Raw genomic sequence first — 21,293 nt, 5'->3', positions numbered from 1 at the left:
ACTTAAGTTCATATATTTTTGGCTATTTCATTCCGACTTCATTAAGTCACATCTTATTTATAAACAACTGTAAATAAGAAACACTTTACTATTACCTTGTAAACACTGGAAGCTGAGACTGGATAACCTGGACTCTGACAACTACAAGCAGGAGTGTACTGAACATTAGGACTATGAGCTTCAACAGTGTTTGGAGCATAGAGAAAGGAATACTGCCCTTTCCTCGAAGAATCTGTACAGCTGTGTCCAATAATGCTGGCAAGGTGTACTGCAAATTAAAAAATGGTGTATAATCAGACAGAGTATTCATTAGTTCCTCAGATAAATATGAGCTAATACTTTTTTTCCTTGGTTTTCTGTAAACGTCTGCTCCTAACAGTTAATTAATTCAGCTTCTTAGTATCCTTATGACAAGTCCCCAGAATCAGGTCTCCATTCTAATAAACTAGTCAAGTATTCTTGCTAACACTATCACAGCTGAACCTGTACACCCATAGCTATTTTGTGCTGACAGATCAAAAAATTGTACCATCTTCAGAGGCTTGAACAAATGAATCAAAACCACAAAAGGAACTCTCAAAAAGAAAAATCACTATTTTCAGAATTATCAGCCCCTCTATAAACAAAATTCCTTACGAATGACAGAAATACAATTTGCTTCCTGATTAGCCCTGGCTTTCTATTTTATGCCACTACTGCAGTAAGTCATCCCTCCTTGCCTCATGAACATCATAACCTTGCACAGTTTCTCATTACATAAGCTAATTTCTTCTCAGTGTACCTCTTTCCCTTTGTTTTCATGACTTCTGCTGGTGATGATTTATTGATTCACATATACCGGCTGGCTAAACTAGAGAAACTGAAAAGTTTTTGAGGACAGGTAAAAATCTAAGTTCATGTAACACCTGTGCTTTCAGAAGAAGCCTCAGTTTGCATTTTAGCTTTCCTACTCAAATGACTTACACAACCTTATTAAACTTCAGTGAAATTGAAGATCAGATCAAAAGTTACTAGAAGAAAGGAAGAGTGGGTTGAACACCAGTCACGTATTGGTGATTTCCTTAAAAATCCAGCTAGAAAATTGTATTTTAATTCACTAGACCTGCAAAGGCAATAGTTACTAAGACATCTATGTGAGTCTGGTATTTCGGCCTTGATTATGTGTCCCCAGGATCGACAATCTTTTGGCTTTTATTGGTGCATTTTTGGCAAAATTTTCCAGCAAGCAATTAAGAAACAACTATAAAATCTTCTTAAAATATGGAATGTTAAATTTTAATTTTTAATTTATTTTGGTTATTGAAAAGTCTAGAATTATTGAAATGCAGGAGAATCTTGTTTCTTTAAGGAAAAGTCACAATTAATTTAAAGGCTTATCAATGCTTAAAATGAAATATATCAGATAACAGTATTCTTAGAACAACAAATTCCTTAAGAATATTAGTTATTCAAATAGGACTACTCTAAAGTATTTGGTTACTCAACAGAAAATGATGAAATGAATTTGTATATAAGATGTTCTCTATTTTTACTACAGGGATTAAAACCAAATAATCCTCCATCTTCATGCACCTCAAACTTTAATCAAGACTGTTACAAGTTAGGATTTGCAAATCTCAGTCAGTTAAAACCAAAGGCTTCCATTAAGACCTGTCAAGTCGTTACTGAGTATATTTGCTAACATCTCCGCATGGCACGTAAAGGACAACTTGGAAATTATTTGATTCCCTCACTGTTAACTGTCAAAAATCAATGGACTCCACAAAATCTGAAAAATGTAACAGAACTATTGAGTTAACCTTAACTGAGAAAGATCAGTGCCAAATATGATGCTTCAAAGTACTTAATGTCTCATAACAGGAATCCACTTTATTTTTCAACAGCTTACCCCTTGAGCAATAAAGACTTCATACACACAGCATATCCCCACCACTGTTATTCCTTGTTCTTTACACAGTGTTGCAACAGCTACTAGAAATACAGTCACTGCAATTGGTGTCCACACTGCAAATAAAGAAGATATTATTGAAAATGTTCCATCTTACAAAAAACACATTTAGTAAACTAAATTACTTTAAAAAGTGAAGGCTTTGACTCCTCACATCTGAATATGCTATGTTCTGTAAATATTTTGAGTATATGTAATGTCTTATGAAAGATGACCACTTTTACTCTACAGATAATAATACACACGCACCAATATTAAAATTGCCTCCCTTAAACTGAATATAATAGATGAAGGGTAAAAGACTAATTTATAATAAGCAAAACAAAATATGTCAGTATTTCCTAAATCACCAGAGCACTTTTTCAAACGGAATACTTTATAGGGAGTCATGGCTTCTCACTATGTCAATCTGACTCTGGCAAAGATGGAAGCCTCCTTTATCTGCACTGAAACTTTGGAGTTTACTTGTGACTGATCATCTGAGGCACCTCAGCACAATTCCACTTAAATTGCAGTAATAAAAGTCAGTGCAAGAATATCCTAGGGTAGGCGCTATAAACTAAGAAGGCATTAAAGAACTGCCTAAGTCTTGGGGAAAAAAATGCAATTTATAATGGAAAGTAGTATTATATGGGTATCTTAGCTCTGAAGGAGTTTTGGTACACACTTGCTGAATAACCAGTTCACCTCTATTATGGTTTTAAGAGCATTTTTATCAGTGGTAAAGAAACTGAATTATATCTCTATTTGTCAATCATTTACCTATGGTATTATCCGGACCTTTAGACTTTGTGTATGACAAAAAAGCAGCTAGGAAAAAAATAGACGATAAAAGCTCTGCTCTGCCCACAACTCCAGTTACCTGAAAAATAAAAGAAAAAAAAACTTAATTTTTTTAAAGTATTTATTGTTATTTGATATTTTAAGATAGCATTTATTGAGTTTTTATTAATAATCTAGGTATGCCATTTATGTTACTAGATATTTATTATTATATAGATAGCAGATCTCTAAGGAAGTATTCCATAGAACACAGGAGTTACCAATCCCCAGGAGCAAGAAATTGGGTAAGAAGAGTAAGAGGTCAGTGTTGTTGAATAGAGAACTGTTGGTCAAACTAAAGTGAAAGAAGCAAATGCCCAGACAGAGGAGGTGAGGACTGGCAACTTGGGACAAAGCTCAGCTGTGCAGAGATGGAGTGTGGAAGGCCCAGGCAAAGCTGGAACTGAACATGGCAAGGGACATAAAGAATAACAAGAAAGGCTTCTACAGGTAGGTTAACCAGAAAAGGAATGTCAGAGGTGTACCTCCCCACACCAACAGTACTGAAAAAACTGATAACAATGGACAAGGAGAAGGCTGAGGTACTCAACATTTCTGCCTCAGTGTTCAATCACAACTTCTCTTCCCTTGATGAGACAGTGAGGAGTGGATTTTATGAAATTCAGAGAAGAGTTAAAATGCATATGGCAAAGGATTCTTTCAGAATCCCCAAAGAAATACACTCATTCCCATGTCGAAAACTGTTTTCAAAAAATGCTGAAATGAAACCAACACTCAGCTATGGAAGACAGGTCATTATGCTCATGGTTATTGCAGTAGCCACTGTGCTGCCTACAGCACCTTCTGGGACCACCATTCTTCCTCACTTGTCCTCTTGTGTAGTGCCTCTGACTGCTTCCGAATTTTTACAAGTAACATGGCTGAAAAATAGCATGTTGTCCCTAGGCAGATGGTCATATTTAGCTAAGGAAACTGCATAGCTCATGATTTAACTATGACGATGCTGAAAACTGACTTTTTTCCATCTGGACCCAGCTAGAAAATTTTATTGCTAGTACATTCTTGGTCAAGCATGATTGATCCAGCACAGCATAAAATGAGAAAGTAACTCAGTACCCAAGGTCACAGTGTAAAGAAAAGCATTCTAATCTGAATCTGAAATCATACTCTAGTATTTCTCTTGGGACTACAGTATGTTTACCAAAGGATTCACTGAATCACGCACAGAGAGAGCATGTTTCACCATTGGTAAGACACTACAGTTTGTGTTAATATTTTGAAGAGCACCTAAGTATTTGTTTCCAAAATATCTTAAGATGTTTCAAAGATTCCTGGTCTGGAATCCAAAATTGTCTAGCATTAAGACATTAAAGAGAACTTTATCTGTAGATCAGTTGAAAGAGAACATTAATAAAGCATATTGGTGTGCCTCCACAGTTGACTGCCAACAAAAGAGAGGTTCTATTTCTGGATACAAACGTGACTTATGAGAGAAAATTCCAGCACTCACGACGTTAGTTGATATCCTGTAGTTATAAAGGTGGTTTACATACTTCTGGCCAGAACAGTAGCAAAGCAGTTAGCAAGACTGAACTTGAATTGTAAAGATAAGGACAGATGAATCTATGGGGCTGTTATTCAACTCATGTCCTAAAAACGTCTTCCTCAGAAAAACAGATATCACTGCAAGAGCCTAGCTCCTTCTTAACTCAAGCAGAAAATTATCTTCTACTTATCCCGCTCTGATAACTTTTCCAGGAAAAAACTGTTTATCTTAAGATAGGCAAAGGATTGAAATATTTATGTATTGTATCTGCTGTTTCAAACTCCTGTACAGGTGATTAATAAGTAAGAGATTAATTTAAAGGAATTAAGACCAAATACCTTTCAATTATACTTTTAAAAGATAAAAATCCAAAAATCCTAGTCCAAACATACATCTAACATACACCTAACATTATTACTTCCTCTTTTCTGCGTAAGGAAACTTCCATTTGTTCTTTTTACACACTGAAAGAGGTGAGGGTAAGAAGCAAGCAAGCCCTTATCTAACTCTTCAGTGAGTACCGGGGTACAACAGCAGGGGGACTGAACTAGAATTGCGCTCGGCGGTGTTCCCAGCCAGCAGCAGCTTGTAGCGATCCTTGTGTTGCAGCGCCCTCACGTGGCCGACACCAGGCCTTACACACGCTCTGCCTTACACAATGAGCTTCTGTTACACAACGGGTTGTAGGACCTGCACGCTACTTCTTACTAACTCTGATGGCACAGCACTAAAAGCATCTGTGCTACTTGCCACTTGAGGCAGAATCTGAAAGTTCAATCATAATGAAGAATCACTGAAATTTGGAATTGAAGTGATAAAATTACCCTGGCTGATCTAACCTGTGAGCCACTAACCTAAGTCACTGGAAACTTGCTAGCGCTGCTGCAAAGATCCCGTCACATTTACTACAAAGAGGTAAAGCCAAATTCAGCAATTTAAAGCATGGTTTTTCAAAGAACCAGAAAACCAAATTAAATAAAGAATTTAATTTTTTTAACTCATATTTTATCCAAGTTTTTAAAGGGGTTGGTGCAAACTCCTTTAAAACTCCTCTCCAAAGCAGGGGTTTCCTGCTTTGGAGCAAGCAGGAATTTTTAGGTGCCGAACTTCCTCATTTTAAACATTCCATTAACTTCTAGCAAGGACATATTAGTAGCTTAAATAACAACCAACTTTATCAACTCAATTCCTGTAAAATTTGCTCAAAATGCAAAGATGTAGGTTTCTTAATTATTGCTTAAAGGGATCTGTACTACTAGTGAATAAGAGATAGATGCAAACTCTTTACCCAAAAAATCAGGACCAAAAAATTAGAACATAAAGCCCTCTCATTTTATTACAATCAAAAGACTCTGTTCCCCAGTTCCCTACCCAAAAAAACTCCTTCCACTCAATAAAGTGGTATAATCTTCAAAGCAGCAAAAGATTCAAACATTTTCAGTTTTCTGAAAATAAGCTAATACTATTTTAAAAAAAGAAAGAGACAGGGCTTTGCAATACCTGTGTACTGAAATCCAGGAAAGCAAATTGAAGGGGAGCAGAAATAACAGCAGAAAATGCCAGACGTCTGCTTTATCAGATTTTCTGGCAGAAAGAAATCTAATGAATAGTGATCACAAGAGTTCATTTCCTCCACAACATTGCAAGCCTGCCTGGCCATTAAAAAGTATATAATCAGAAACCTTGTACAAACAAAGCTTTTTGTTTTTTTTTTTAAATAGCAGTGAAGAATTCCTTCAGAATCAAAGAAAAGAAGAGAGAAGCGAAATGTATTTCTTCTTCCTGGCATGCTTTATGTTAAAAAATGGAAGGTTTAAACAGAATTGGGCCTAAGCCGGCTATAGCATAGGAATAACAATCCTAGAGAAAATCCCACTGAGACAGACAACTGACATAAAAGAAAGCAGACAGAACAGGCATGGTGATTAGCCACAAGGGGTTCTGGAAATGCATTGAGAGGCATTCATAGTATTTGCAAAATAGGATACTGTATGAATCATCACAGAACACAAATGTCTACGTAAACTGAAGTCATAAAAGCCAACATGAATAGCAGAGGCCTAAATTATTCAGTAACTAAATTCATGTTTCTTTAATTATTTTCCAGTAGTTGCATGTAATATAAAACAACTCTTGAGAATGGAAATTTGTCACTTCCACCACTCACTGCAAAGGAAAAATTAAGTACAAATAAAATCATACTTTCTGAAGTTATATATATATACAAGCAGATACAAACACCATGAAATTTAAGTTTAATTAACACAGTTCAAACAAATTAAGCACATTACAGCTGTACCTACCGCTTCAGTATGTATTGGGTGCACTGCGAAGAGCAAGGATGCAACTACACTGCTCCTGTTGTCCAGGAAGAGCTTACAGACCTTGAGGAAGACTATGCAAACCACCACATGAAAGACCAGATTTAGAAAGTGGTAAGAAACTGCATTTAACTCACTGAACAAGTAGTTTAAGCGAAACGTTAGAACTGTAAGGGGACGATAAGATTTATGACTCCTCTCCTGAAAGAAAACAAATAAAATAGTCACCACTAACTTACAAAATTACTTTCACTCCAAAATACCTTCCTAAACACCTTTCCATATCTAAATCTCCTTCCACTGTCAGGCATCTACCTTCAAAACAAAGACTTGAAAATCAGTAGCCCAAAAAAAGGCAAAAGAAAAAAAAAAAAGCTTTTTCCTCTAGATGTGGTTAAGGATTTTTTTCAGTAAAAACATACTACTTGAAACTTCACTGGGGGAATTTAGGAACCTTTTTAACTCGCAATGAATACAGAACTAAATGGCATCTAGAAGCTTTGGTTACAGGGTTATATGAAAATTATGTATCAGAGTCTATTTACAGACCTAGCAAATAGTATGTCACAAGGAACTAACCCTGTAGGTTATGAACATAAGAAAAGATTATAAAGTGGAATGCCTTGATAAGCAGAGAATGTATGAATGGGAGAGAATTTTTATTCATTTGCTCAGCAATAACACCATGTGTGACTTTTAAAATGGTATCAAAATCCTTTAGCTATTGCCATTTAACAATGTTTATCAAGAGCCTCAATGCCAATGCAGCTTTTCAGATAATACACAGCCACTCTATATGATTACAAATCAGAAACTCTGAATTCATATCTATCTATCTATCTATCTATCTATCTATCTATCTATCTATATATATATACTTAAATAAATTTAAAGGAGTCAATATCCTAATCCCAAGCTTTGTTGTTTAAGTTTTATTTTCCTTCCAGGTTGCATTCAGAAATAAATGCCCTTTCATGGCAATAACTAATTTGAAAAGAGAAAAGAAATTGGTCAGAGTTGTTCAATTTTGATATTGCAATTACATAGAAAATAACATCATGCCGCTGTGTGCTGTAAGTACAACTTCATCTTCTTACCAGCTCTTTTATTGAACAAAGGGAAAGAATATAAGCTACAAGTGTTCCTGATATTATTGTACAAAACACTAACACCACCAAATTCCATCAAATCCAAGCTGTTCTGTTAAAACCACACTAGGGAAAAGAAGTGTAAAAACACTCTGCAAGGTTTTTTTCAATTTCCTAAACGTTTCAAAGTGTTTCACAAACCACCTACCTCAGACATTGGAGTGCCCCAGAAGTCATTCTGAAACAGATTTCTTAATGGAGTAGAAGGATGCAAATCTTTATTGTCCAATATTGCTGAAACATCATCAAAAACAAACCCACAAAAGAGACTGTTCCAGTAGCAGGCTGCCACCACACCAACTATTAGTGCAGCTTCCTTCAGGCTTACGTCAGCCATCTTCTCAAGGAGGTTTCATGGACAGAAACTGAAATATACGTAGAGAAACTTGAGTAGTTTTACTTACTAAACTTGATTTAAAAAGTCAAATTAAGACATCAAATACTTTACAAGTTAATGATACTCCATACCTATAAATCAGTAAGATAGAAAAGTTTTTCCTCAAGTCACACATGTAACATGGTTTAGTGTTTAAAAGAAATACTCTCATTAAAATATCTTACCCTTAAAAAGCCTTACAAAAGGTAGATACACTGCTACTTTTCATGTTTACTTGCGGGCAAAGAAAAAAAAGCATTGATAATAAATTGTGATGTAGCTTTTCCAGACAGCTATTGCAGTTCAAGAGAGTGGTGTAAACTGCTAAACTATGAAAAATAAGTTCTCTGGAATCCTGAGTAATTTAACATACACAAATTCTTAGTTAGCAACGAGGCAGATACTGTGTCAATTATTTATGGGGTTTGGATTTAAAGGTGTTTCTCAAAATATTTCAAAATAAATTAAAACTAAACCAAACTTCAAACATTTTGATGAACAAACTGGAAACTTGTAGAATTTCATAAATACAGGGGTTCAAGGACAGGTAAAGGACATTAATAATGTTAAACTTACCATTGAAGGTCACACAAGGCTCATTAGCATTCTTTGTAGAAGTTCATGAAAAGGTCATTTTTTTCCTCAACTCTGCCAGTTGCTCTGATGTCACGGACTGTTCATGAGACTACTGTCTAAAAAAATAGTATGCAAAAAACCAAAATTAACTTTATCTTGTATTATTTTCTCTCATCTTGCTTAACTTCCTAAGCCCCAGAAATTATTGATCAGCAGTTTTATGACTGTTTACATAATATTCTATGGGTGAACTGATCAAAAGGTGAAATTACAGTGTATTGGGTTGTTTGAAAATACTGTTCTGCCTCGGAAGAGTAAGAAGGTAACTACAGGTCAAAGGTATTCCTTTTGAGCACTAGTGAATCTGCATAGACCACTGCCAACTGCTGGGACTGATGGTACTGGAAAGCTACACAGCTGAACACTAACTTCATTTTGAGAAAATGGACATGACTGAACAAGAGTAGTTTCCCCCCAAACTGTAGAAGGGGAGCATCTGTAAGGATACAGAGCAGCTAGTATTAGCCAGATTATGTGGATCCATGAATACATAATGACTGAAGCTTTATGCTTATCACAGTTCACACATCAAAGCTGATGAGCTATTTGAAAGCTACAGTCTGCTTTATTGTACTAAACCCTGAAATTCTGGTGATTTTTTTTCTCTGGTCTAGTGTGCTTTTTAAAAATTGTGTTCATATTTATCATAAAACATGCTGAACTGGAAAGGACTCATAAGGATCACTGAGTCCAACTAGGTACAGGAAGGAATACACGTGCAACAAGATGCAGGTGCAGCTAAACTGAAAACCAGGACACATATAACTTCAAAGAAATCAAACTAAACCATTTGGTGTTCCTCACATAATCGCAGTTAAGGGTTTTTTAGTACTTGGAGCATGGGCTATTGATGTTACTTCAACAAAGAAAGCCTTTTTTCAAAGCTGCCACCACCTTTGTAATTAACAAAAACAAATTTAAAAAACACCACAATGTTGAAGGATGTTGTGACACCTTTTTCATAGAATGACACAATGGTTTGGGTTGGAAGGGACCTTAAAGATCATCTAGTTCCAATCCCCCTACCATGGGCTTGATGCAATTACTTTGAAACACTACAATAAGTTTACAACTGAACATGTCTGCGATCCTCTTGGCAGACAGAGAAATCTTATCAAAAAAAGAAAACAAAGCATGCTACAGGAATACACTTTTGAACTTGAGCTCATTACTTTTTTAGATCCCCCTTCAAAGGTGGATATGAAACATATGCTTCTACCCTGCCAGAATTTGAAATTCCTTTTTTGCAACAGCCTCTAAAGAGTCCCCTTCCTACTTCTTGAAGTTCACTAATTCTACTGAAAAGTACCTACAATAAACATGTCAGGATTTTCCAACATATTACCCTTTATTATTTTAAATACTGTGACATAGTAATATTACCACACAGAACCAACTGTAAGATTTATTTAAATTCAACCTTTAAGAAAAGGTTTTGTTAGGTGTTTTAACACTTATTCAGAAACAGCTACTGTTACCCAACTAGCAAAAAATCAAAAATTGATTCCTAAGTACTGCATCTTATCAAAATGGGAAGCTTAACCAGCCTTAATTATTAGCTCTTTCAAATTTTAGTAGGTTTTCACTTTTCCACACATGGAAAACTATATCAAAACATCTACTATACCTATCCCTTAATCCCAGGTGATTCTGATGCTTCCACAAGCCTTTCATTTTGCTCTGAACTAGCATTCCTTCCATCCAGAACTCCACACTCTACACTATTGTTGACCATGCTGCTCCCTGACAGAGCTCCACTTACCTACACGACAACTGTAGGGAAAATACTGTTTTCATTTGAATGAAAGGGAACTCTTAAGCATAAATAAATTCAGATATTAGATAAATACAAAGTTCCTGTTTTAGTGGTTAGCCCACCATCAGAGAACTCCAGAAAATATCCACATTTAACACGGGAAGCTTTTATTGCAATTCACCTTTGCACATTTCAATCACAGATAAAATTACAACTACATGCAAATACATGGCTATACCTTGGTCTTTCAAGGCAAGTATTTGAGTCACAGACACTCCAGACAATCCTGAACAGGTTTACTGAATTTACTGTAGGCAATGAATATATGCAACAAAATGCACTGTTCTGGTTTTAGCAGCAAGTCACCCACCATACTGTTTGAACTGTATCAACTTAGTAACCTTTAAATCATCACACCATACCCCTCTAAAATTTTAGTTGTGTGCTAAAGCACCAGGTCTTGAAAATTGAGAGGCATAATGGAAATCTGGTAAAGCCCTCATATCCAAGCACTCTGCTTCCAGGCTAAGCACAAAGAGAAAAATGGGAAATGTAAGGCCACATAAAACCTGTAGATTGCACAAAACTGCAGTACAGGTACTTTACTCCTTCTGACTTGCATTCTGGCATTCTAAGGTCTTATTTTCCTGAAATATACTGTAAAGATACACAGGGTTAGGAAAATTACTTTTTTCTACCTGGTCTGATTACAGAGTACTTTTAATGTTCTGGCTGACCTAAAGCATAAATATGGAATAAAAAAACCCCGCAGTCCTTTATGTTAGCGTAACAATGCAGATTTTGAGCAAGTCTTGCAATCAGAACCACTGCTTCCTATCTGCTATTGTAGCTGGGTCCACCCTCACACTCCAAGCTCCAATCCTGCAATGATTATCAACACGTTGAGAATGCAAAAGTAAACCAGAGCTTTATAAAAGATCACCCGTACTTGGTAAGCCAGGCAAAAGTATGCCTGCCTTTAAAGTCAGTGGAAAACAGCAACTGCTTCTTGGCAACCAAAATAACTTTCACATCAACTAATCTATTATCAGTTTGATGTTGGAAAGACAGAATCCATGTAAGGAGTATATTAGACTGAGAACCTTGCAAATCACAGACGTGCAAGAGGCTGCTGGAGCCTTGATATGACTGGGCTGCTCATGTGAGTGGATATATTCTCCTTCTTACCAACTGACATGTTGATCAAGCCAAGTATGGTCTTGCAAGTGCCAGTACTTCACTTCCTATGATGGATGTATTTGATAAACACCTGCAAAATGCTGCCTAACAACTTCTTTGCTAAAACAGACTTGCTGCAAGGGAGAACCACATCACTGCCTAGTCCTAAACATGCAAAGAGACTGACCAACCCTCAGGTTATTTTTTCATCTCACCTACCTGCTACTCTCACAGCTACTAAGACTGCCCCTGAGATACCTTAAGCAGCCCTTGGGCTGTATGACTGCCAGCTTGTGGTTTAGTACACAGCCACAGAGCTACTATTTGACTGGATGATATCAGGACAGACATGTACTTCCCATACTTTATTAAAAAGACTTCTGTTGAATGCTTTAATTTACAACAATATCTGACCATGTCATGAAGAATATACAGCTGAAAACAATGAATGGCAAGGTAAACCTTAAGAGTCAGAAAATGCACAGTAGTCATAAGAGCCAACTGTAAAAAAAAGAATACCCAGTCTGTGCCAAACAGCTTATCATTGGACTAAATCTCTTAGGCTGTTTGGCACAGAAATCTGCACTTTGCACGGCACCGTTTTCACATTTGTACAGAGACGCTAAATGGAAAGGACAGAAGAGAACCAGCACTCTCAAGCCCATTTGGCTCATGAAGTACATAGTTATCCTGTTCCAGCTTCTCGAGATCACTCCAATAGTTCATCCAGTCTTCAACAATAACAGGCAAGAGTAAAATGCAACAAAGTTTCACAAAACTGAAAAAATGCGCTGACAAAAAAACAAGTAACAACCACCAAAAGAGCCAAAGCACCTTTAGAAGGTAAGAAGATGCATTTCTGCGTCTTCTTACCTTCTGATTGCTACTAAATCCATGACACTACGGATGGTTTAGCACACCACATGTTGCAAGATGAAGTAGTCTGCATAAGAAAACTTCTGTTGCAAATAAAAAATGCATAATGATGTTCTAAGAGTATCCTCAGTTGGGAAATTTGGGAGTGCAGAAGCCATTTTCTGTTCATCAATTTAGGAAAAATTGGCAAGTGTCTATCTTGGCAAGAACACAGCTGCAATCTTGAAAACATGCAAAAGCTATTTAGCGTTCCATCATTAGCTATCTGCCACCTTACGTTAAAAGACCCTTGCAGGAACAAATATGTTTTTGTCTGTTAGACACATCTGACTGTCAAACTTTAGAAACTTAAACATACATTTAAATTTTTTTCTTCTACTGAGTAATGGCACTTGCATGGATTGAAAGGCATTAACAACAACGTGTATGCCAATTTACTAAAAAATAATCAGGCAATACTAGAGATTTATTTACTAGAGACACAAACTTTATTAATCACTGAAGGTTCTGAACTGTTTAGAACATCGGTTACAGTTCACACAGAAACCTTCAAATTATCAAAGGTGGAAGAAAGTGAAAAGCTGTTAAAATCACTCCTAGGGTTATTTTTATTTTTAAACAGGTAAGCAACTCATTCATCTAAGAGCTGGTAGCTGAACTGATGAATATTAGCACATATATACAAACAAATAGCACAGTCACTTAAAAACAGTATTTTTAATTAATCTTTTGAGGCTTTGCTAACATCCTAATTTGTGTTGCCTACTTGCTAACCTTTATTTTTATTCTGAGTCAAAGTGAACATTTTGTGCTGATTATTACAAATGTTTACTGACAGAGAGATATCATAATTTTGTTTCTATTTTGCCTTTCCAACAAAGCCTTAAACTTTATCTACTCATGCCACTACAAGGTACAACTCCAATAGGAAAAAACTCAGATGCACAGCTGAAATTTAAATGATTGGGCTTGAATCTGATCTAGAAAGCAAGAAGTATTTGGGAAGATGAGAGGAGAAATGATACAAAACATGCCTGAATTTCCCTTTCATCTTGCTGAAATCCTATACCAGGATAAATATAACAAGAAAAAATTTATTTTGAAAACCTTCTGCAAGGTTTTTGCTACCAGATCAAGAGGCATGGGACTACTAAGAAACATTCTTCACTGCTCAGGAAGGCCTTCAGCTGTCTCTTCACATGGTTCTGAAGGATTAACTAGAAGAGCACTGGCAGTTCTGATACAAGTCAGAACACGTGCTGCAGGCCAGATGAAAATCTCCCACGGGGAAAGAACTTGCGGGCAACCAGGCAGCAGGACTAACACTGCGACATTTTAGGTTACTCTGATACAAACAAGGATCAAAATGTAACACAATTTAAAATGGGTAAGATTAAGCTGCTGGTTTAGCTTCAATGTGTTGTGAGTAGATATATTGCAACTGGTACACATCAGTTGAAATACAAACCACACAGGTCTAGCTTGTACTTTATAACTCAGAAACCTAAATCAGTAACAGAATTTCACATTTCAATGTCAAGCCTTTAGGGGGTTTTTGCTACATTCAAACAGCAGCAAAATAATGCCCGTCCTATTTAGAGCAACTACATAAAACATCTTTTGTGGCCTCACTGATGCAAAAATAGTGTCTCTAAAATAACACTTATCACCACTCTCACCGTTCCATAAATGCACAGCACAAACTGTATGCTTGTTTACTCCAAAGAATAAATAAACAAAAGCTACACGTGAGGTATAAGCTGAAAACACAGCCTTCAGACTCTGCTACTCTGTCCTTACTTAGTATGCTGGGTCTGTATAAGATTTCTTATGTACTTTAAATAACATTCCATTAGGCTTTTCATAGTGCAGTTTCTCAATTAGGTCTTTGCAAGGGCACACTGCTATCAAAGCTGTGATTTAACATGTATGCCTGACTCTTCCATCAGAGTAGGTCAAACTGCTCACTATGGAGCTGACTTGATTCCTTGGCTCCAGAACTGTAAGTATCTATTCCCACTAAAAGAAGATTCACTTACACAAAGTTCATCGTGTGAGATGATGCAAAACATACTGATTTACTTGGTCCAAGCCATGCTGTATTTTAAATGTTTTCTCATTTAAAGTGTGTGGGGTTAATACTTCAATTCCTTTTACTCTTTTTTCACTTTTGGAGTTTCAATGCCCACGTCAAATCCAAAAACCTTTTATTTCTGCACCAATGGTCTTTAGTAGCTGCACTATACAATTACAACCCAGATATGGTTTCACTAACAGTAAATGTAGAAATGTGTTCTCTGCTGATTCTGAAACAGAACACTCAAAAATGCTGATGCATATTAAATAAAGCACATTAAATCGCTATACTGGCATTAACAGCTGGTTAAGATGATGAAGATGATTAAAAAAAAAACCTCCTATACAGGAGCATTCCAGCAGAAATGGATTATTTTCTCTACCACAGAAGGATTCATTTCCTGAAGGCTTAGTTTGTGGCTAAGGTGCCATTATTTTCTGTGTCACTTCCTACACCTAAGAAAGTCCATGCTACTAAGAAATCATTGTTTTACACCTAACCATAATTAATTTTATTTTTAGTAACATTGTCCATTCATTAAATATAACCCAGTCTCTTTCCCTTCCCTAACTACACAGTTTGCCTTTAGCACCCAATATGGAACTATATATGGAACTGAGATATAGAAGTCTTAGGAGTTGTGCTGTGACTGCATAGCTATACAAACTGCATAACTATAAGGAGTGCAAGGCATCTTGCATCTTGTCAGTCTCCTACTAAATATCAAGGATATACTGATCAAGAGATAGCAACAAAAACTGAAAAGAATTATTAATCCAAAAAAGGACAAAAGTACGAAGATAACGTTATAATCGCCTTTCTCTTACCATTAAAAACAAAACAAAACAAATCCACTTCAGCTCTCCGCAGCTGTTGAACGAACAACTACAAAGAGATAAACACGCCTGGAATGGTTACTAGCTTTCTTTTTTTATTTGAAAACATGTCTTCATAACCCTTTAACCAAAACACAGGATCCCAAACTTTATCAGCTATCAGACCTCTACCAAAACTCAGACTTGCTGGCTAGCAGTACCCAAAGGATGCAAGTAATTTATAGGCGTGCTTTCCCCGCGCCTTCTGCCCCCACGGTTCCCTGCCCACCCCGAAGCGCGCCCGTACCCGGGCAGCCCCGCAGCCCTCCCGCCGGCCGGGCAGGAGCCGGCACGCTGCCCGCAGCGCTGGGGCGAGGCACGCAAGGCAGGGCAGCCTGGGCGGCGGAGGCGGCAGAGCCGGGGCGCGGTCCCGTCCGCCGCTCAAGCGCCGCAGTCAGCGGGCGCGGCCGCACCGCAGCCCGGCAGGCGCGGGGGGCTCACCGACGGAGCACGGCGGGCACGGCCGGCGGACCGAAAGTACCGCGGGCAGCAGCCACACCAGGCCCACTCCTTCCTCCCTCCCCCCAGCTCGGCAAGGCCCGCCGCGGGGCGCGGCCGCAGCGCCGTGCCCGCCCTACCTGAGGCCGGCACCACCGCCGGCACCACCGCCGGAGCCGCGGCCCCGCCACCGGAGCCGCCACCCACCGCGCGCTCCGCCGCCACCGCCGCACACGGAGCATGCGCGCCGCCCCGCAGAGGCTATCGGGAAAAAGGTGAGCGGGGCGGTCGGCCCAGAGGCATGCCGGGAGCTGTAGTCCCGGGGAGCCCGCCCGGTGGCGGGGGTGGTGCTCGGGGCCGTTGCCCCGGCGAAGCGGCGCTCTCGGGCGAGATCGCGTCCTGCCCGCCTGGCGGCCCCTCGGGACTGGGAGAGCCCGATTGGCACCGTGGGGCTTGTGTGTGGGTGCCACGGAAGGGCTGACTTTCCCTGCGCCCACAGTATCCGCGACCGCGGGAGAGTCTGATGGCGTCGCCTGGCAGCGGCCACCGTCATCCCCCGGGAGCGGTGAGGCCACGGGGCGGGGGGTGCTCCGGCGACGAGACCAAAAGCTGCCCCCGGCCGGAGCGGCTTCCCCGGGAGCAGCCGGGCTGGGGGCGGCGGCGGGGCCGCTCCGCTGCGGCGGGCCGGCCGCGGGTCCCGGGCAGGCGCGTCCGGGCGCAGGCTGAGCCCGGCATGGAGCGTCCCGCCCGGTCTGCTCTCGGCTGCTGCCTCTGCTGCGCCTCCTTGGGAAGGCGGCTGCAGAGTAAGGCAGGCTGTTAGTTCAGCAGAGCTGGAATGAAACGGGGACAAAATCGTCTCAGCAGCATCCTGGAGGGATCCTGGGCTGTCACTGTATCCTGTTTCTGGGATGTGCCAAAGAGGAGAGAATGGGAACCTGCCAAGATCCTCTCTTGGTTGGGGCTTTGTAATTAAGATCTTGTGATTCTCAGACCTACTCAGGGTAAATGCAATTTGAAAGTCAAAAGTAGCTTACACTGGGTTACGCCATGTAAACAAATACGGAGATAGCAGAGCACCGCGAGGTGCTTCTTGATGCTCCGTCCCCTCGTGTGCAGGCACTCTGTGCTTGCTGCCCATTACACACACCCTGGTGGGACAAGATCAGCTCTGCCCAGTGGTGCGTGATCTCCCTGTCATGGTAAGGTGTCACCACGTGAGCTTGGCTGCCTCTGCGTGGTTTGCTGCAGTCAGACCAGGGCACTGATGTTCTGGTAGTACTTGAGCATACCCTCCAATCTTCCTTTTCCGTCTGAGACTGCTGAACTTTACGACATCTGAACGTTTTATGTATGCTTGATTCCCTGAGTAAGTCCAGAAAATCTTGTGGTAACTAATACCAAATCCCCATCTATTTCACACATTTTGTAGACCCATGAGTTCAACGTCTCACCACGTGGATAATCTGTTTACTAAAACCACGGGTTTTACTTAATGACAACAGATGAGCAAAGATTGAAAAAAACCCCCAACTTTTCAATTAAATAAATTTTCTCACAGTATGTACATACTGTGGACTTTACTCTGTGCATGGGTTGTGCCCCCCTAACTTACTGTAGCTGGTCTCCCAACAAGTTGGATTCAGTTGTTTATGTACAATCTAGTTATGTTTTATCCTTTTGGATGAAATTTTAGGACTGATATTTTCTTAGGACATTATTTTGTAAGTTAAGGGAAAAAGATACACGAGATATGGAAGGTGGGAAACAATTGACAGTGTAAGTTTGTGTATTTGCTTTCAGAATAGTTTTGATTGTTGAGCATTTAAAACTTCTAATTCATTGCTTAAGAAAAAATAAATATGTTTAAGAACTCTGATCCTTAAACAAGTATGTTGCTGAAATCAAGTAGTATTCAGTTCACTGAACAAGTCAAAGTGCCAGTATTCTCTTTGTATTATCCTTTGCCATTACGACAAAACAGAAAAGCAATAATGCATATAAAGTGTCATCCTTGTGAAGTCATGGATTGAATGTAATGCCTGTTTTATGGTTAGCAAACACTGAAGAACTATAGTAAATAGAGAGGACCTTTCAAGTAGTTCGCATATTCAGAAAGGATGAGGATCATTTTTATCCTTCCTTAAGCGTACAGTTGTATTTCTGAGTCTGAAAGCTCTTCTTTCAGAATGCTTAGGCATATTAGTTTTGGAAAGTAATACCAGTTTCAGCCTTTTATTAACAAAGGAGATTTCAGTTGTTGAGTCTTTAGACTGCTGAAGGGGGAACAGGGTGCATGATGGATCAGATCTCAAAATATTGTGCTCAGCATACAGTATTGCTGAAATTAGTGCTTGAGCTTGATTTTTTTTCTATAAAATACATACCCCGCTGTGTCATTAGCTTTTTGAATAATACTGCATTTACTATTCTAGTTAGTTTTATTTCTTTCTTAATTTTTCTTAACCATTTGTGCTATATTCATAATTTAGGGCAGTAAGTAGATTAAAAATGTTCTGTTCTAAACTTGGTAGAATTTACTTTTTGAAATATTGATCAGAAAGTCTGGAGACAGCTCCAAAGAACAGAATAATCCCAGATTTCCAATCCCTTCTGCCTTTTTCAGATACTGCATTGACTTTCAGGTATGTGAGAAATCACTGTGGCCCACAATATCCTGTAGGTAAGCAGTAGAAAAAACTTTCCATCACTTTCTGATTTTTCTCAGTTTCCAGGTTGATTAATGTCCTTTGTCAGCTCAAGTATTCTAATCAAAAAGAAATGATGTTTAATAGAATGCCAAGAAGTTGGTGTTCACAGTATGAAACTGAAAGTGTTGATTGTGTTTTAAATATTAGAAATAATGATTTTTGTGTTTGTTCATTGGCTTAAAAATACCACATTAAGAGATGGGGAAGAAAATAAGGATATTGAAATCAAAGTACAGATTTCAGGAGTGTTCTGATCTTCACTGATAGTTCTAAGAATTCATTGAGTCTGCATGGTGTAATTCTTAAAGAAAAACTGGTTTTATTATAGACTCCTAGTTTGCAATAGATCAAAATGTGAACAGAATGTTAATCAGTGTTACAGTTATTAAAATCATCTGCTGTGTTCAGTGGCCAGCCTCCATTAAATCATTTGACTTAAAATTGGTTTGCACTGATAATAGCTGATAACTGTTATTTTAATCTTTGTTCCAGGAAAAAAAAGTCCCACCTTCAATATGGCAGCTGTTTTAGATTGGAAGAAGCTCATGAAAGTTGATCCAGATACCCTGCCTCGTCAAGAGGAGCTAGCCGACAGGTTGCTGGATATCATCATCAAGGTGCTTGAGAAAAAGGGAACATGAGGGTTCTGTCATACCTTCTTCCCTAAATCATCTCTGCTCCTTCACATACATGAAAACTTTATTTTGTGTATTTCATTGATATGAGTGTAAAACGACATTTGTCTCTTTCGTTAGGTTGATGGGAAAGACTTAAAAACTGAAAGTCCAGAAAAGACGATACACCTTTTTAAAATTACTCAGTCACTACTGAAGGTTTGTATTAAGGCTTACTTTCTTCAATTCTGCAAATGCATTTGTTTTGTTTTGTGTGTTTTTGTTTGTTTTTTGTTCGGGTTTTTGTGTTTTGGTTTGGTTGTTTTGTTGTTTTTTTTTTTTGTTTGGTTGGGGGTTTTTTGTTTGTTTGTTTGTTTTTTGTTTAAATTGAAGCATCTTTTTTTCTCCTGTTCGTGAAAATACTGCTTACTCCTAAGGTAATTTATATGTCAAGTGGGTGCTTGCACCAGAGTACTTTCTTGTGTAGCTGTTGGAATTTAGTAGTGGGAAGTGAAGTGAATTGGAATAACATAGTTAGATAAATGGAAAATGCAAATAAATTTCTCAAAATAAATATGTTCTAAACATACGGTCTATGGAACAATCTTTTAATTTATGGTAGTAGTAAATATTTCTTCTTTGCTTGCTATGTTTCTTTTCTCAGATGAAAGCTCAAGAGGTAGAACTTGCACTAGAAGAAGTTGAAAAAGCTGGGGAGGAGCAAGCTAAATGTGGTAAGCCAGCTTTTTTATGCTGTTCCTAAAAGATTTGTTAAATATGTTTTTAGGTTTTTGTTCTTGCTGTTTTGTGGCTTTTTCTAAGGTTTAGAGAACTGGACAAAATACCAACTGCTCTGAAGTCAGTTGCTTTAATGTATTGTGTTTTTTACCTTATTGGGTAATTCACTGTATCTGTTCTATTTTAACAGAAAATAGTTTTAAAACCAAGCTGGTGAAACTTCAAAATGAATTAGAGGTATGTTTTCAAATTTTGTTAGTGTATAGAGTGCTCTGGTGGTGTCTTTTTAATTATTTTATTTTAGACTTGTATTTAGTCTTGTAAAGTTATGAAATAGCCCTACATTTTAGCAAATGCTTTTTATTGTTTTTTGAATATGCACCAGTCTTAGCTGAAGAATTACTTGAGTTTTTTTGCACTTGAAAAATCCCATTTATTTTAGTCTTAGTATCTGCTTTGTTTTTTTTAGTTCTTTCTACTTTGAATATCTACTGTATTTATAATGTTATTTTAATGCTTATAAGATGGCACAAAAGTCTGCTGGTGGTCGTGATACTCGTTTTTTGCGTGATGAGATCCACCAACTGGAGAAGCAATTGGAACAAAAAGAGAGACTGTTAACAGATACAGAAAAAGAGTTGGAAAAGGAGAAGAAAGTGAATGAACAGGTATGAAGGACTTGAGCTTGACATCTCTAGAAGCTGTTCTGTCAAATATTTTGAGAAGTTGATATTCTGAAAAAAGCATCTGAAAAAAAAGAAAGAAAACACTGATGACACAGGATTGCTGTGCGTTTGTTTTTTTGTTTCTGGAGTTCTTTGTGGTGTCAGTGATGCTTATAAAGTTTTCTGTCTTGTAGCTTTCTCTTCGAATTGAAGATGCTGAAAATGAAAACATCAGATTCAGGAGAGAGGTTAGCAAAAATTATTGCTGATTTACTGTATTTTTAAATTTTTTATAAATATACTACTATATTTCTGTATTTATAATTTTTTGTGTGATGTTTAATTTTGGAACATTGCCTGTGTACTACTGCAAAGTAAATATGTTGTACATCTGCTCCAATGAAACATAGTTAATTGAGGTCAGGAAGTCTCTACATTTCAATTTGAATACTCCTACTGTGCATTAGCTTGGCCTGGATTTTGGGTTTCGAATTTTTGACGTTTTTGTTAAATATTGTTTCCAATATTGTCCTGGGGGTAAAACCTTGATAATCATTTGTCAAAATACCCTTCTATATATGTGTGTCTATATATGTGTGTCTATATATG

The 21,293-nt window shown here is 38.2% G+C and overlaps 2 protein-coding genes across 3 annotated transcripts in view; one reads left to right on the top strand and one right to left on the bottom strand.

Annotated features, from left to right (window-relative positions):
• The window catches only part of TMTC3 (transmembrane O-mannosyltransferase targeting cadherins 3), a 29,524-nt gene extending 13,298 nt beyond the window's left edge, over positions 1-16,226 (bottom strand). Inside the window, exons 1-7 of one of the 2 annotated variants that reach the window (XM_059472067.1) lie at positions 16,100-16,226; positions 8,699-8,814; positions 7,895-8,111; positions 6,581-6,799; positions 2,711-2,810; positions 1,889-2,004; positions 96-268 (exon numbers count right to left, since the gene is read on the bottom strand). In XM_059472067.1, coding sequence (XP_059328050.1) covers positions 96-268; positions 1,889-2,004; positions 2,711-2,810; positions 6,581-6,799; positions 7,895-8,083 — 797 coding nt within the window. In that variant the 5' untranslated portion in view covers positions 8,084-8,111; positions 8,699-8,814; positions 16,100-16,226. Of the gene's footprint in view, positions 1-95; positions 269-1,888; positions 2,005-2,710; positions 2,811-6,580; positions 6,800-7,894; positions 8,112-8,698; positions 8,815-16,099 lie in introns of those variants that run through there. The other variant, XM_059472069.1, reaches the window with a different exon arrangement.
• A 116-nt stretch (positions 16,227-16,342) lies between these two features.
• CEP290 (centrosomal protein 290) overlaps positions 16,343-21,293 on the top strand; it is a 48,082-nt gene continuing 43,131 nt past the window's right edge. Inside the window, exons 1-8 of the mRNA XM_059471601.1 lie at positions 16,343-16,524; positions 18,583-18,639; positions 19,160-19,284; positions 19,423-19,500; positions 19,946-20,015; positions 20,210-20,256; positions 20,544-20,687; positions 20,879-20,932. Of these exons, the coding sequence (XP_059327584.1) occupies positions 19,183-19,284; positions 19,423-19,500; positions 19,946-20,015; positions 20,210-20,256; positions 20,544-20,687; positions 20,879-20,932 (495 nt within the window). The 5' untranslated portion in view covers positions 16,343-16,524; positions 18,583-18,639; positions 19,160-19,182. The remainder of the gene's footprint in view (positions 16,525-18,582; positions 18,640-19,159; positions 19,285-19,422; positions 19,501-19,945; positions 20,016-20,209; positions 20,257-20,543; positions 20,688-20,878; positions 20,933-21,293) is intronic.

Source organism: Ammospiza nelsoni, chromosome 5 (assembly GCF_027579445.1).
Source record: "Ammospiza nelsoni isolate bAmmNel1 chromosome 5, bAmmNel1.pri, whole genome shotgun sequence".
In the NCBI taxonomy this organism is placed as follows: Eukaryota; Metazoa; Chordata; class Aves; order Passeriformes; family Passerellidae; genus Ammospiza; species Ammospiza nelsoni.
Note: the sequence above shows the minus strand (reverse complement) of the source record. Positions and strands in the feature narration are given on the sequence as shown.